We start from the raw sequence: 16,136 nt of genomic DNA on the forward strand, positions 1-16,136 counted from the left end.
AAAAAACCAGAATAGTCCTTTAAATATAGAGGTTGCTCTAACTTGGTCTTTTGTATATTTCATTGAGCATGAACACTCCTTTATCTTTGTAATTAGTGAGCACCTTTAGTCCAGATTAGTCTCAAGACCATTCACTATTAGAAAAGATTCACCTAAGGCTAAAAAAACTAACGAGACTAATGGAACTAATGGGAGAAGAGACAACACTAATGGAACAGAAAGAAACCGCAAGTATTAGCTTATGGAAATTTGCTTACCAGTAGACGAAATTATCAAGCTAGTGAATTATGTTTCTCTGTTCTATCTAACCAAATCATGTCTAATTCTAAGCAAAGCATATCTATTAGAAAATTATGACTAGTGCATGCATATTAAATGTTTGTCTCAGTCTACTATTATTATTGATGGTAGAAAAAACTTTTCCAAGCAAAGAAAGAGATGGACTCTTGCCTAATCAAATTTGAACTCAGAAATATTCGATCCGAGGAGGAAACTATTGAAGTTGGATTCTTGATATTTCTTTCATTAATGGTGCTTCTTTTGTTTATGAAATTTTCTCTATAAAAATGCGTGTTAATGCATGCATGGTATACACGTCTAATAAATATCTGGCATCTAATACACAATCTAAACCAGATTCTTTAATTTGAAAAAGGGGTGCCAAGGGGAGATTCAAGGTTAGAGCTTGCCATCAGCTTTTAAGGTCTTCTGTTGGCAGCATACCCAAGTCGCCATGGAAATGCGTCTGGAGAAACAAAGCAACCCTAAAGGTGGAATATTTCACATGGTTGGTAGCACATGGTGGATACCTAACTCATGAGAATCTCCAGAAAAGAGGACTTCATATATGCAAAGGGTGCCCATTGTGCGAGAGAGAAATGAGGATGTTAACCACCTCTCCATTAATTGCTCATTCACCATGCAGATCTGGAATATCATTCTTAACATAGTAGGGATCAGCTGGACAATGCCTGAGACAACCATAGAGCTACTGCATAGCCTGTATATGGAAGGGATGGAAAAGGATAAGCTGAACACTAGAACTCACTGCCTTCAGTGGTGGATCATTTGGAAGGAAAAGACCACTTGAATTTTTTAAAGCAAAAAAAAGAATCTGTAATTAATATTAAGTATAAATGCATTTCTTTACTGTTCTTTTGGTATAATATGGCAAGTGCAGATGAACAACAAGCATGATTGACTTTTTGAGCTCATTACACAATATGTAATATGGCTGTTCCTAGTAAATATTTTGCAGTACTTTGCTGCCAATTAGCGTTTACCAATCAAAAAAATAACCAATGTTTTACTTTTTCTTTTTCTCATCCTTCACTTAAGTCTTTCCCGATTATTCTTCTATTTTGATTGGTTAGTTTGTCCATACTAATCCCCCTCCCCCCACCTCTCTCTCTCTCTCTCTCTTTGGCATTTAGATTCTTGGATATTTGAACGGTACAAACGACAAAACTAGTAGGAGGTAAATTTCCAAGAAAGGAGTTTGTGGGAGCCTGGTGATAACATTGACAGGCAGCTTTTCTTTGAAGAAAGAAGACCGTGAACAGAATCACAGATATATTTTGCATAAAGATGAAGACATGAACATATTTACTAGTCAAGTGATCGGGTTACTAGTAAGAATATTTTCTTTTTTTTTGGATACCTTTATGCTTTACTCAACCTAAAAACTAAGGGAAATTCGTCTTCTAAGTGTATTTTTCTCAAAAGTGCTTTTCAAAAATGTGCTAACGAGGAGAAGCTACTTTTTTCTGCTTCTCAAAAACTACTTCTACTCAAAAGAATTTTTGTTCCTTCTAAAAGTTTGGTCAATTACCTTAACTTTGGGAAAAAATACTTTTGGCCCCAAAAAAAGCTTGGCCAAACAGGCTATTATTTAGTCTATTGTTCAGAATAAAGACTGACATTTTGCTCTGAAAGATAAAATAACAGACGAGAAAGGCAACACCAGTGAAATGATATCCATGTTTCTCCCTTCAAACTGATTTATTAGACTTGCTGACGAACAATAGCAACAACAGTAGTTCTACATCAAATCAAGTTTCCTCTCTGCTTCATCATGCACTTCATCGGCATTGGTTCTCATAAACTGGTACACCGCAATTGCATGGTCCTTGGCCCCAAAGAAGTTTCGCAGCTTTGAAGGTGACTTGTAAAAAGCCAATGGTTTGTCAGACACATATATATTGATCAGTCACCCGCTTAATATTTAGGTAGTTCTCAAGACTCCATTCCCCACGTTCGCCGCTTAATAATCCCAGGTAAGAATATTTTCATTAGTATATTTTCCAGGAATATTTCTTGGAGAGAGTTTTATTTTCAGAGTTAGTCTCTTTTCCAAAGGCCTAGTTCCCAGCTTTTAAATATTGTTATCTTTTGCGTCAGTGAATAGCCTGCAATCTAGCGCTAGATCAAAAGGGCTAACTTTTTACAAAGATACAGGATTGTTTATGTCCAACTTTAAATATAAGGGATCAAAACAAATCTACCTTTAGGGCATATATTCCTTTTAGGATTTTTTCTCTTAGATTATGATGCACAGAGCATTTTTTTGATAAGGTAAGGTAGTTTAAAAGGCAGGACCATTTCTCGATGTGCGTGTCATCCTTGCACAGGGGCCATCATGCTAATCTTCTCTGTGTCGTTCTAATTTTATCGGATGTCCCCAAAGGGACATGCACAGAGAATTTTATTTTAAGTTATTATTTATTTGAAATAAAATGCCTAGAATATAAAAAGAAGAGGAGTAGGAGGAAGGTCAAATCTCCATTTTCACTCCCTCACTAAGATTACACAGTGAGACATACCTGCTGAATGTTTATGACTAGTGACTTCCTTTGGAATCTTGTTAGCCTACGAAGGAACATTCATCAATGACTCCGATGCCTTCTTCTCCGCAGCAGCTGCAGCTTCTTTTGCTGCTTTCCTCTCAGCTTCCAGAGCTACGGCTTTTTCCTTTTCAACTCTTTCAGCTTCCAGCCTAGCCTGCACCTGATGAAAAAAAACTTATTATTACCCACAAGGAGAAAATTCAATCACAAACAACAATTTTGTAATAGATGCAGCATGAGGGGAGACAAATAGACAGCTAGATTTCACAGGAAAGCAGGGATGCTAGAACCAGGGAATGTGAGCATTAGCACTTGCAGAAGTATGCCACAGAGAAGAAAAAAAGCAGTTTCAATAAAAATTAAGTTACTAAATTAACACAAGCAGTAGTCTTTTGATCGGAATTAACATATCAGTGGAAATGGATGACAATGCAATTTACTTTACTGTAGGTTCCAGATCATACGACATAATCAGGGAGGAAAATAGAGCAGAGACATGGTATAACTGGACAGAACGAGGTTATAACGTGTTCATGAGGACTTTCTTCAGCCAGAAGACGATGGAATAGTTATGCTATGAACTAACAGAAGCTTCGAAAGGGAGGGGTAATTCAGTGAGAAGATGGAAGTCCCAAGACCACTTCTCTGAGTTCTTCTGCTCGAAAAACATCAACAAATATGGTCGCTACATAAGTATTATAAACATGCAAAAGAGAAGGAGATCTGTTATTATTATACCTGAATTGGCATCTAATATAGGGTGGTTGGACATTGCACTTAAAATATCAAGATTCATTAATGGCAGAGCCCAAAGGGCAGTTACAATTGTCCCTATGAATACAGAGGAAGGACTCCTTCATTCAGACACAATTAGAAGAAACAAATGGACAACCAGAGAAATGGAAAAGGCCTCTGTGCATGAAAAAGAGGGCATCATCAAAATCTCTAGAGGAATCAGCATTGTCCAAAATGAACTCCTTTCCAGGAGTGTGGTGGGTAGCCTTCCAGTTGGGATTTCTGACATCCCCTACCCTCTCGGAGATCCGGCGGTGGGCCAGCAGCACTTGGAAGCAAGCTCATGGGGTAAACATCTATGAGATGTTCCAAAATCACTTTCTGTTTGAGTTTTCCTCGAAAACAACTGCTGCACATATGCTAAAGGGGAACTGGAGCTGGAAGTTTCATAAGTTTCATCTTCAATGGTGGTCGCCGACAGTGGGATCTATATCACAAATTGAGAAGATAGAACATTTTTGGATCAGACTTGTTAGACTCCCACTTCATCTCTGGTCCCAGAAAGTCTTCAAAGAGGTTGGAGATCACTGTGGAGGTTGAGTTCAAACTGAGGAAGAAACGGAACTCAAAAATCACCTAAAATGGGCCAGATTGAAGGTGAGAGGAGATGGGGATTTTATCCCGAGGGCAGTAATCATTGAAAATAAAGGAATTACTTACACGATCCAAGTCTGGTGTGAGTCACCGGTAAGATTTTCCTCCGGTGAAGGAAGATAGATGAAGGTCATGGACCAACGGGTAATCGTAGACTCTATGTTGGCAGTGGGAGGGGCTCAAGAATATGGAGATGGGACGGGGCACGTGGGTTGCTCAAAAGCCTTACAGCCTAGGTTTTCTGAAGATACACGTGACCGTGTGAGGGGGCATTTAAATTAAATGACCCGATACAAATAAGGTCTATGTTACATAATAAGCAATCTTTGGACCCAGATATCATGGCCTAAGTCATTTCAGAAGACAAGCCCAATTTGGAACACTCTAGTAAATACAGACCAGACCCACTAATTGAAGAAATATCAGCAATCTCTCTGCCTCCTAATATTTTGCATGCTGCAAACATCGAACCAGAGTCAAACCTGATCGAAGAAAGGGCAACATTAGAGGAAGAAGAACGAAAATAAGAAGCCCAACTAGACCCAGTTGACAAGAAAAGTGCCATGATCATTGCGGAAGAACCAGAATGCTCTCCACTAGGTTTCCAACCCTTGTAAAACACATAAGGGGAGGAAACTACTGAGTGGGCAATTGAAAAGGTTGAACCCTTGAATTCACACACCCAAGAGCCTGAGAAGGACCCTGACTTTTAATATACCTATCTGGGTGCACCAAAACATCATCAAGAATTTGGGGTTGATTTCCAAGGTTGCGAAAAAGAGGCTTTACAGCTTTTCATGAAGATTGATCAAAAATACAAACACATATGGGTATTGCAGGAACAATAGTGACAATAACTCCTAAAACTAAGGGTTCTAAAGAACTGAAGAACCTGGACATCGGGAGCAATTTCAAAAGCAATAGTACCAGAAGTAGAGGGGGCTACCACATCAATCAAGATCAATGAAAGTCAACATTGTATCATGGAATGTGAGGGGATTGAACAAGGCAAGGAAGAGGAGACTAATCAATAACTGCATTAACATTTGGAAAGCAGATGTCTACTGCTTTCAGGAGACCAAAATTGAAGAAGATATCACAAGAATTGTGAGAGAATTATGGGCCAATAGATGGTGCACATTTGCACAACTAGATGCTAGCGGTACAAGGGGAGGCATTTTACTGATGTGGGACGGTAAGGTATGGGAAGGTGAGACAACCAGCTTGGCTTCCTACTCTATCACATGTAAGTTCACTGGAAAAACACAGGACTTATCTTGGCACTAAACAAGTAATTATGCTCCTAACGACATGGCAGAGAGAGAAGAAGTTTGGTGGGAAATTGGTATAACAAGAGCCTTGTTCTCGGGTCCCTGGGTGGTATGTGGGGACTTTAATAAAGTTAGATTTCCTTCAGAGAAGAAAAACTGTAACAGAATCTCCAGATCGATGATTGATTTCTCTGAATTCATCAAGGATATGGAGTTGGTAGATCTACAACTACTAGGAAGTAAGTTCACTTGGAGGAAAAGAGACAGACATGACATTGCAGCTAGACTAGATAGATTTCTTATTTAAGAAATCTGAAGATGGGGATGACGGCTTCAGGAGTATCAAACAATCAACCTTGCATAGAGTGACTTCTGATCACACGCCTCTGTTACTTCAATGTGGAAATTGGGAGCCTATCAAATCCAATTTCAAATTAGAAAATTGGTGGCTGTAGACAGAGGGTTTCAAAGAGAGAGTCAAAGAATGGTGGGACTCTTTCAACTGTGAAGGAAGACCTGACTATACTCTAGCTTTCAAATTGAAGGCTCTGAAAGGAAAACTCAGAGAATGGAGCAAAACTATTCAGGGAAATCTAGAAATGCAGAAGCTTAATATTCTCTCTCAATTAAGTTAATTGGATGAGATTCAAGACCTCAGGAATATAAATGAAGATGAAATACTCTCAAAAGCAACATTAACAGTGAAATTTGAGGAGATCGCAAGAAAAGAAGAAGTCGCATGGAGACAGAGATCAAGAGCTCTTTGGTTGAAACAATGAGATAACAATACGAAGTTCTTCCATAGAACTGCCAATGCTCGTAAGAGGAACAACAACATTGACATGTTAGAAGTTGAAGGTGAACCTATCAGAAAACTTGCAGATATCAAGATGGAAATCATCTCATTCTATCAAAACCTCTACGCTGAGTCACAATAATAGAGGCCCCATGGAAACCTCAGAGTTTGTCCTATGATCACTCCAGAAGAAAACCAGATACTACAGAGTCCGTTTGAAGCCCAAGAGGTATGGAGCAGTGTTCAAGCATGTGCTGGGGATAAAGCTCCTGGCCCTGATGGCTATACCATGTCCTTCTTCACTCACTTTTGGGAGGTAGTCAATGTTGATGTTATGATAGAGGTGTTTTTGAAAAAAAGCTTCAATGCCACCTATGTGGCTTTGATTCCTAAGAAAGTGGGTGCCAAGGAATGAAAAGACTTTAGACACATCAGCCTAACAGGTAGCATCTACAAAATCATATCGAAGTTGTTGACTGAGAGACTCAAGAAAGTGGTACATAAATTGGTGGATGCTCAATAAATGGTCTTTATCAAAGGGAGATAGATAATGGATGCCATACTTATAGCAAATGAATGTGTAGACACAAGGATCAAAAGCAAACTCCTAGGCATCCTATGTAAGTTGGACATTCAGAAGGCTTTTAATCATTTGAACTGAAGTTATCTGCTTGGAATTTTGGAGAAGATGGGGTTTGGAGGCAGATGGATCTCCTGGATCAAATTATGCATAAGCACTATCAAATTTTCCATCTTTATCAATGGCTCCCCAGCTGGCTTCTTCTCATCCCAAGGAGGACCGGGACAAGGTGATCCCTTATCCCCTTCTTGTTTATCATTGCTATGGAAGGTCGTAATGACATGTTGAAAACTGCTCAGGGTAACACCTGGATCAAGAGATTCAATGTATCTACTAGGGCTATCAACAATCTAGAAATCACACTCCTTCAGTATGTATGCCGATGACACTAGTTTTTTGTGAAGCTGATAGAGATCAACTGAGAATTCTGAGGGTGATATTTATTCTATTTGAAGCCATATCTGGGTTGCACATTAATTGGAGCAAGAGTCATATATATCCAATCAATGAGGTCCCTGATATCCAATACTTACCTAACATTCTGGGAGGGAGAATTGGAGAACTTCCTTCAGTGTATCTTGGAATGCCTCTGGGAGCAAAGAGCAAGTCAAAAGAAATTTGGAATGGTGTACTAGAGAGTGTGAAAAGAAATTAGTTCACCGGAAAAGCCAATATCTTTTTTCCCTAGGGGGCAGACTAGTTCTAATCAATAGTGTACTGGATGCCTTGCCCACTTACATGATTTCTCTATTTCCTATCCCGGCAAATGTAGTCAAAAGAATAGATGCATTGAGAAGGAACTTTCTTTGGCAAGGCAACAGTGACAAAGGCAAAATTCACCTGGTCAATTGGGATTCACTTGTAACCAGCAAGAAGGAAGGGGGGCTGAGCATTAGGAACCTAGGAATTCAGAACCACAGCCTAATGATGAAATGGCTCTAGAGATTTACTTCGAGTGAACGCTCACTATGGAAAGATGTCATTAGAGTGAAGTATGGAATGGAAAGTAATTAGACTACCAACTCTACAACCAGTCCTTCTGGTGTCAGACTATTGAGATCAATTAGGAACTTGTGGCCAAAGTACAAAAACAAATCTAGATTCAAGGTGGGCAATGGAATGAAAACTTCTTTCTGGGATGACACCTGGCTAGGTCAATGTCCTTTGAAACAGACTTTCCTAGACATTTATAGCCTGAACCAGCAGCAAGGAGCAACTGTGGGAGATGTATGGCCAAACCAAAGATGGAACCTTAGGTATAGAAGATTATTCATCGACTGGGAGATCGTCAGGCTAACAGAATTCTACAACACCTTGGATCAATTCAAAGGGATATTCACTCCTGAAGATTGTATGTTCTGGCAAAGGGATAAGCAAGGTAAATTCTCAGTCAAGTCTACCTACAAGGAATACAACACCTTTAATAATCAGATTGGAAGTTGGCCTTGGAAACTAATTTGGAAAGTCAAAATTCCATACAAAGTTGCTTGCTTCACGTGGTTGCTAGCCAGAAAAGCGATCTTAACTCGGGATAATCTTATCAAGAGGGGCCTTCACATATGCTCCAGATGCTACTTATGTGGAGAAGAGGCAGAGAAAATCAACCATCTTTTTTTGCACTGCAGGATAATAGAACAAAGTTGGAGGATTTTCATTAACTTGAAAGGAATTATGTGGGTAATGCCAAGGAGTGTTATTGAACTTCTAGAATGCTGGAACAGACTTAGTAGCTCCCCTAATCAGAATGAGAGATGGAAGATTGTCCCAACTTGCTTTTAGTGGACTGCTTGGAAAGAGAGAAACCTAAGATGTTTTGAAGATAGACATAGTACTATCTAGAGAATGAAAATGCATTGTTTAGCTCTTTTTAATTTTTGGTGTAAGCAAGAGTACATGGAAGATCCAGAATCTTTTGTTGATGTTTTAGAATCCTTGTAAGGACTAGATAATCTTCCTGTACCACCCTTTGTAATTATGGTTAACTTACATATTTTGATACAGTTAATATATATGCAACAAATGTTACCTTCTCAAAAAAAAATTAACACAAGCACAATTACTTCCTCGTTTGATGATTCTCACAAATAGCTAACTTTGTAAAATCTATAAAAATCACAAAACGGCGGGCGACCAGAAATGCAATTGGATAAATATAGCTTTCTAAACTTTTTTTTCCTTAAAGAAACTCTTCTACTAAGCATATGAGAGAATTTGCAATAAGCATATCAAATTTTGTGTCTCTCTCGATAGGAGTAAAACACATACATTGGCTTCTGCTCTGATCATTTTTTGCCGGGCTTTTTCTTCTTGAAGAGCTTTTTCTTTCCTCTTGGCTTCTTCACGAGCTGCATCATCTCTTATTATCATTTCTTCAATCTGGGATCTGTGTTCGTGATCCCTTTGCACAGCAGTTAGGTGATCATCAAGTGCTTCTGCACTACAGTAATACAATTGAAGTCAAAAGAATATTTTTATTAAAATTAAACTGTAGGAACATGCAAATGGTGATTAAACTTCAAATTCTGGGTACTCCAAGCATGTATAGAGTGAACAAGAAACATTAACAAAAATTTAATATTTATCAATCGCAAAGTTTTTTTTATAGAGACCAAGGGCATGCATGTGTTTGAATCAGAAAATAGTCACTTGTAATCAAAGTGACATGACTTCCTGTTGGTGTCCCTTCTATACAGTAACTCGGCTCGCTGCCCATACCCCTGAATCTGTTTTACACCTTCATCTGTAATTCATGTCAACAAGAAATGATGAACAAATCACCCTATTCACTTTCATTCCCAACCTAAACAACATTAGTGGTTTGTGATGTAAATCAAACATCCTTAGTGAATTTTTTTGTAAGTAAATTCCTCACAAACCAGCTCTCATTTAAGTAATTGAGATTTGATTGGCATGTCTTTGGCAAATATATTATTTCCATTGGTCCTAGAGTAGCAGCAGCAGCAGTTGAAGTGAAGTCCACAGTACGGATAAAACAAATACCCTGGTCTTTAGCAACTAAATAGATAATGTTTTCATCAGTTCCAACAGATCACCATTGGACCAAAACCCACTGAAGAACATCTACCTTGTTATACATCATTGAACAAAGAAAAAACTATTAACTAGATGACAAACTTAATGCAAAAATAAGTTTTTTTTCTCACAAAACCAGAGTAATACGCCTGACATTTTACGCTGGTACTGCATGTCAAATTTTCTGTTCATTTCCCTTTGAGCTTCAGTATTTCTCTCAACCCGTTCAAGTGTGGAGGCAAGCTTCTGATTTTCATCCATTAACTCAGCTTCAATTGCTGATAGTTGATCTCTCATTTCCTCCTGTTGTAAGGTAATAAGAGAAAGAGATTCGGTTTAATATATTCATCCCTTATTTTCTTTTTCTAAGTGAATCAAGGCGGGGACATGGTCAGAGAAAGTTAAGGAAGCATATAAGTGAAGTTACAAACCGCAATAGTAAGCTGGTGCTCATGAGCTAATTCAGATAAAGCACTTTCCACTAATCCCACTTTATCCATTAGATCATGTTGAAGTTCAATGCCCATGCCTTCTTCAGAATGGTCGCTATCACTGAAACAACATGAGAAATATTGCACTAAGTATTAATCAAGAATGAAACGAAAGTTTATTATTAATAAAACGGAAGTTAATAGGAATAACTTCATGATGCACCTCGAAAACAAACTATGAGGTAATATTAAGTGCTTAAGCACCCCCTCCCCCCATCCCACCCCATCCTAGCCACACACACACCTATCCTCCTTATTTGGCTAAGACTCTTGGCTCAATAAGTAAATGCTATAAACATGTAATGCCTTAAACAATTATAGAGCCAAGCAATTATGAGATGTTTAACATGGGGAAGGGCATTTGTAGCAACATATTTCATAGCTTGTTTCTCTGTTCTAATAGACCTCCTCGCATTCTTACACTCTATAATGTTTGCAATTGTTGAGTACTCACCTCAGATACATTTCATCACAAGAAAAACGTTTTCCCCCCAGAACAAAATGATCACCAACTTCATCCTTAGTGTCTCTTTCCACATCCTCCACGTCGTCATCAGACACTTGCATAATAAAGCCTCTCCAAGAATTATTCTTTGAAGTCGAGAGTACTCTGAGTAAAGACAGATTAGACAATAACACAGAAAATTTACTATCCAAATGAAACTAAAATGCTTGATGTGATTTTCACTAAGAAACCTTGTTAAAATAACATACCGAGATTCTGCTTTAGTAAAAGGTAATGGAAATTTCGATGATTCATTGAGCTCCTTCTCTATCGAGTTGAGCTCGACCAGTAAAGCATCAAAGCTCCAATCAGGGTTTGGATCCAGGGTCATTCCATTAACATTTTTACGCAACGGCAGTTGCAGTTTAACAGTACCCCTGAGGAAAATAACCATAACTCAGCACAAACCAAGCAACAAGTTGAATATTATAGTTACAGATCTTATAAAAAAAAGTTATAGTTCCAGAATTTCAATAAACTTGTTGCAATAAAGGAAAACCTGACATGTGATGTTGTTATCACTACAACTATGAGAAAGGTATTTTGTCAAACATATGCATAGAGGTCACATGAACCAACCCCTCCCTAAAAGAAAACTAAAAAATGGCATTAATTCTTCGTGGACTACTACAAATAGAGAAAGAGATGAAAAAATGGATATAGGAAAAAAGTACTAACTTACATTATTCTTTTCCAGCCTTAAGAACACCTTTAAATAAAGTTGTGTACAACCTTCACACACTTGAGTCTTGAAATTTGACATATAATTAATTACATGTAACAATTGAAAAGCAAAAGTTACAAACAGAAAATGTAAAAGATCATAACATGAACACTCATAAGGGAAATTTGAAAGCTAAACCCTGATATTACTAATACAGACAAGAGTATGAATAGATGGGGGAAAGATAGCACAAAAAGGGATAAAGAGGGCGCTGATTTGAGATTAAAGTTTCATTATTTATATTAATTTCCTCCAAGATTTACTCAACAAAAGGCTCTGCTCTCTGTGAAGCGTCTACTTTTGAAATTTTCTTGGATTTGCAGTTGTGGTTTCTTGAAATAATAGCTATAGAAAATTCAATAAAATCAAATGGATTTTTTACTATTCCGAATTGGATAGATCATAAGCTGAGGGTATGAATTTTGAGGAATTGCGGTGAAGGGAGGGAGAAAAGGAAGCTTAACGTGAAAGAGAAAATGAAGGTGCTAAAAAGTAAAAAATGAATGTACTACGCTGATGTAGCTAATAGGTATTCCTTTAGCTAAAAAGTAACTCGATCACATCCATATCTATCATTCATATATCTTTAAATTTAAATTATATGAGAAGCACCATTAATAGAAATTCAGTAATCGATAAATCAATTATTGGCTCAATTCTAAATCGTTTAGGACAGCCTAACATTCAAGTCAATCTCAATGCATAACTAAATAAGATAAACAATAACTTCTCAAAAAGTTTCAATTTATCTTTATATGGAGAACTATGTCTAATCTCAACTTTATTTATTTGCATCTTGTACTTTCATTGTATTTTATCTTAGCTAAATCTTCATTAATTTTGGAAACTTTAGATATCTTGAAAAGATATTTTTTGTTATAACAATATATTCATTTGAAATATTAATTTTAGCTATTAAAGTAAGACCTAAATTAATCCAAAAATATTTAAAATTTAATATGTTAAATTAACACTAAGTCAATCATAAAATGATGGAACATAAAAATAGGTAAATACCGTTCATATTAGATGTTAGATGTATCATATAGGCGACTCATTTATGACGAATTAATGTTCTATGACAAAAATGTGATTGTCTTGAAAAGTACATTGTAATCTAATTAATTGTTACATCTTTCTCTTCTCTCTTGAATTCCTTCCACTTGTCTGGAAGCGAAGAAAATTTTAGGCTATTTTCCCTAGCTTATTTGATAGCTTTACTAATGGAATTGCCTTAACTGGCCTAACTTTACCATCTCGGATCTCTAATATATGTACATGGTCGAAATAGATTTCGGTCTTCCTACGTTCGATTGAGTTCAAGTGGTAAGAAATCGGAGTGGGACTTTGGGAATGATCTCCAAAGACAGTACTAACGAGCCTCGAGTCCGAAGGCTGCTCGAGGAGTCGGCTCGATAATCCTATCGTGCCTGTTACCAAATCGATCCGCAAGGCATTGCTTCGAGGTTGGAAAGGCGCGACGCTCATCCCGAAGGTCGAACTCAAGCTAAGACCAAAGAGCTCGACCCAATAACGAGTTCGGGTCAGTATCGAGCTCACAGATAATAGCCGTTGCAACCGCATCAAGAGAGAGAAACTTTGCGGGAATCAAGAAAGGGACAAATCATCATGGGTCATCCACTATATGTTTTATTTTATTATTTTTTGTTATAAATAAGGTAATGACCCTCTACTATAAAAGAGGGGTCCTTGTAAGCTATGAGGGGGGGAAGGGTCCGATTGGAACAAAAAGATCATTTCTCATATACAAAGATATCTCCTTGTGCTTGTTTTACTTCATCTTATTCATTCTTTCTGTTCATCATTCTCATTCTCATAATCAAAATACTTATATTGTTATCTTTATATCAAAGGGTATTACGCATCCTTAGAACCATACATAAATTTAACATTATCCGATTTTTCGGATAAATAGTTTGGTGCCCACCGTGAGGCTAAGGATAACAGTGATTGTTTGATATAAATATACAGTACACACCAGCTTACAACTTCAAATCAGCAATGGCTTTACATATCAACCACGAAGCCGGCCTTCAAGGTGAAACCAACAACTTGGCACTCGGGGCCGGAAGGCCACTTGACGATGGCACTGAGGCTCGAATCGAAGTATCCGAAATTCAAGCCGAAGTGCCATTGCATGTCAATTCACAAATAGCTCTGGAGGCGAATCAGCGTTCCAAACCGGAAAGAAGCATTCAAGGCGGTACGCGATCCGTAGTCTGAGACACCCATAACGCGGGGGAAATTGGGGCCAACTTACGTATGATCTTCGAGATGCTACAAGCCCAACAAGTAGCGATAGCTCAGTTGCAGAGCCAAACTCATATACAAAGCAAGCCGGATTCCAATCCGCTTCGAGAAATCACCCCCAGAACGGAACCCGCCATAATGAAATCAAACGAGCAGGAATTGGGGACCACTTCCGAAATTACTAAATTGCTCGAGGAACTCACAAAACGAGTCGAAGCCAACGACAAGAGAGTGGAAACATACAATGTCAGGGTCGATCAAATCCCAGGGGCTCCACCAATGATAGAAGGGCTTGATTCGAAAAAAATCATACAAAAGCCTTTTCCCTCGAGTGTGGCCCCAAAACCAATCCCCAAAGAATTCCGTATGCCCGAAATTCCCAAATATAACGGTACGACCGATCCTAACGAACATGTCACCTCTTACACATATGACATCAAAGGTAACGATTTGGAGGACGATGAGATTGAATCTGTGTTGTTGAAAAAGTTCGGGGAAACCCTCTCGAAGGGAGCAATGATCTGGTATCACAATTTACCACCAAATTCCATCGATTCTTTTGCCATGTTAGCAGATTCGTTCGTAAAAGAACATGCTAGTGCCATAAAGGTTGCAACAAGGAAATCAGACATCTTCAAAGTAAAGCAAAGGGGTAATGAAATGCTGAGGGAATTCGTATCCCGATTTCAAATGGAACACATGGAATTGCCACCGGTCACAGACGATTGGGCCGTAAAAGCTTTCACCCAAGGGTTGAACGAGCTAAGTTCGACAGCATCACGTCGGCTGAAACAAAATTTGATCGAGTATCCAGCAATAACTTGGGCAGATATACACAACCGATATCAATCGAAAATTAGGGTCGAGGATGATCAGTTGGGAGCTGCGTATGGACCCGTGCATCAGAACAGGACATCTACTAAAAATCAAAAGGAGATCGATAGAGAACAAAGGTCGAACAGAGACCGATATCAACTGTACGTCGCAGATCGGATGAACAACGGTTCAGCACGCAATACAGTTCGGAACAATCGAAGGATTGATCGAGGGCAAAATTCTCGGGGACTTATGAGCAAGAGTGGATTTGATAAATATGCCGATCCTATAGAAGCACCTTGATTATCAGAATATAACTTCAGCGTTGGTGCATCCGCCATCGTGTCAGCTATCGGACGCATCAAAGACACTAAATGGCCTTGACCGATGCAGACCGATCCTGCCCAAAGGAATCCTAATCAAATGTGCGAATATCATGGCACCTATGGCCACATAACGGAAGATTGCAGGCAACTAAGAGAGGAAGTAGCCCGCTTATTTAACAAAGGGCACCTTCGGGAATTTCTGAGTGATAGGGCGAAGAGCCATTTTAAAAACAGGGATTTCGGCAAGCAAAACGAGCAAGAAGAATCGCAGTATGTCATTCACATGATCATCGGCGACGTCGATACCCCTCAAGGACCAATGCTTAAACGCTCTAAAACATCGATTGTGAGGGAAAAGCGATCTCGGACTCAAGATTATGCACCCATATGGACTTTGTCTTTCGATGATGAAGATGCAGAAGGAGTCATCCAACCTTATAATGATGCACTGGTAATATCTGTACTCATGAATAAAACTAAATTTAAGCATGTGTTAATCGATCCAGGTAGCTCGGCCAACATCATCAGATTGAAGGTCGTGGAACAGCTCGGTCTGCAGGACCAGATCATACCCGCAACTCTGGTTCTAAACGGATTCAATATGACATGTGAAACCACCAAAGACGAGATAATCCTACCAATAAATGTGGTCGGAACCATTTAGGAAACAAAGTTTCACGTGATCGAAGGCGATATGAGATACAACGCCCTTTTCGGAAGGCCATGGATCCACAACATGAGAGTTGTACCTTCGACCCTATACCAGGTCCTCAAATTTCCAACATCGAGAGGTGTCAAAACAGTATACAGAGAACAACCGGCCGCAAAAAGAAATGTTCGTCGTCGAGGAAGCGAAATCAATATCCTCACCTTCGCCGATAAAGGGATCGGGCTCAGAAGGAGAACGGAACACCAAATAGCAATCACAAATGTCGGCTTCGACCTAGCCAGATAGCCAGAAGATTGAAGAAAATGATGGTCAGAGGATCCCTCGATCCTTCGTGATCCCCGATGATTTTGATGCGACCAAATCAACAATTGAGGAACTGGAGCAAGTCATACTAATCGAGCATTGGCCCGAACGAAAG

The 16,136-nt window shown here is 38.8% G+C and overlaps 1 protein-coding gene and 1 non-coding gene across 6 annotated transcripts; both read right to left on the reverse strand.

The window, feature by feature from the left end:
- Window positions 1–496: 496 nt before the first annotated feature.
- On the reverse strand, window positions 497–12,178 carry LOC107770120 (mRNA export factor GLE1). Of its 5 annotated transcripts, none has more exons than XM_016589390.2 (8): window positions 11,594–12,178; window positions 11,121–11,288; window positions 10,861–11,016; window positions 10,347–10,467; window positions 10,070–10,218; window positions 9,148–9,319; window positions 2,823–3,000; window positions 497–1,000 (listed from the first exon to the last, which is right to left on the reverse strand). In XM_016589390.2, coding segments are annotated over exons 1-7 (900 nt in total). In that variant the 5' UTR covers window positions 11,596–12,178; the 3' UTR covers window positions 497–1,000; window positions 2,823–2,868. The 5 variants fall into 5 exon arrangements, with proteins under 5 accessions (XP_016444876.1, XP_016444873.1, XP_075103253.1 ...); XM_016589387.2 differs by having other exon boundaries at window positions 2,823–3,006; XM_075247152.1 differs by lacking the exon at window positions 497–1,000 and adding an exon at window positions 1,853–2,164.
- LOC142178759 (U6 spliceosomal RNA) lies at window positions 2,587–2,690 on the reverse strand. Its single transcript, XR_012707013.1, has one exon. It is a non-coding gene; the product is annotated as a U6 spliceosomal RNA (small nuclear RNA).
- Window positions 12,179–16,136: the final 3,958 nt, after the last annotated feature.

Source organism: Nicotiana tabacum, chromosome 24, assembly GCF_000715075.1.
Source record: "Nicotiana tabacum cultivar K326 chromosome 24, ASM71507v2, whole genome shotgun sequence".
Taxonomy (NCBI): domain Eukaryota; kingdom Viridiplantae; phylum Streptophyta; class Magnoliopsida; order Solanales; family Solanaceae; genus Nicotiana; species Nicotiana tabacum.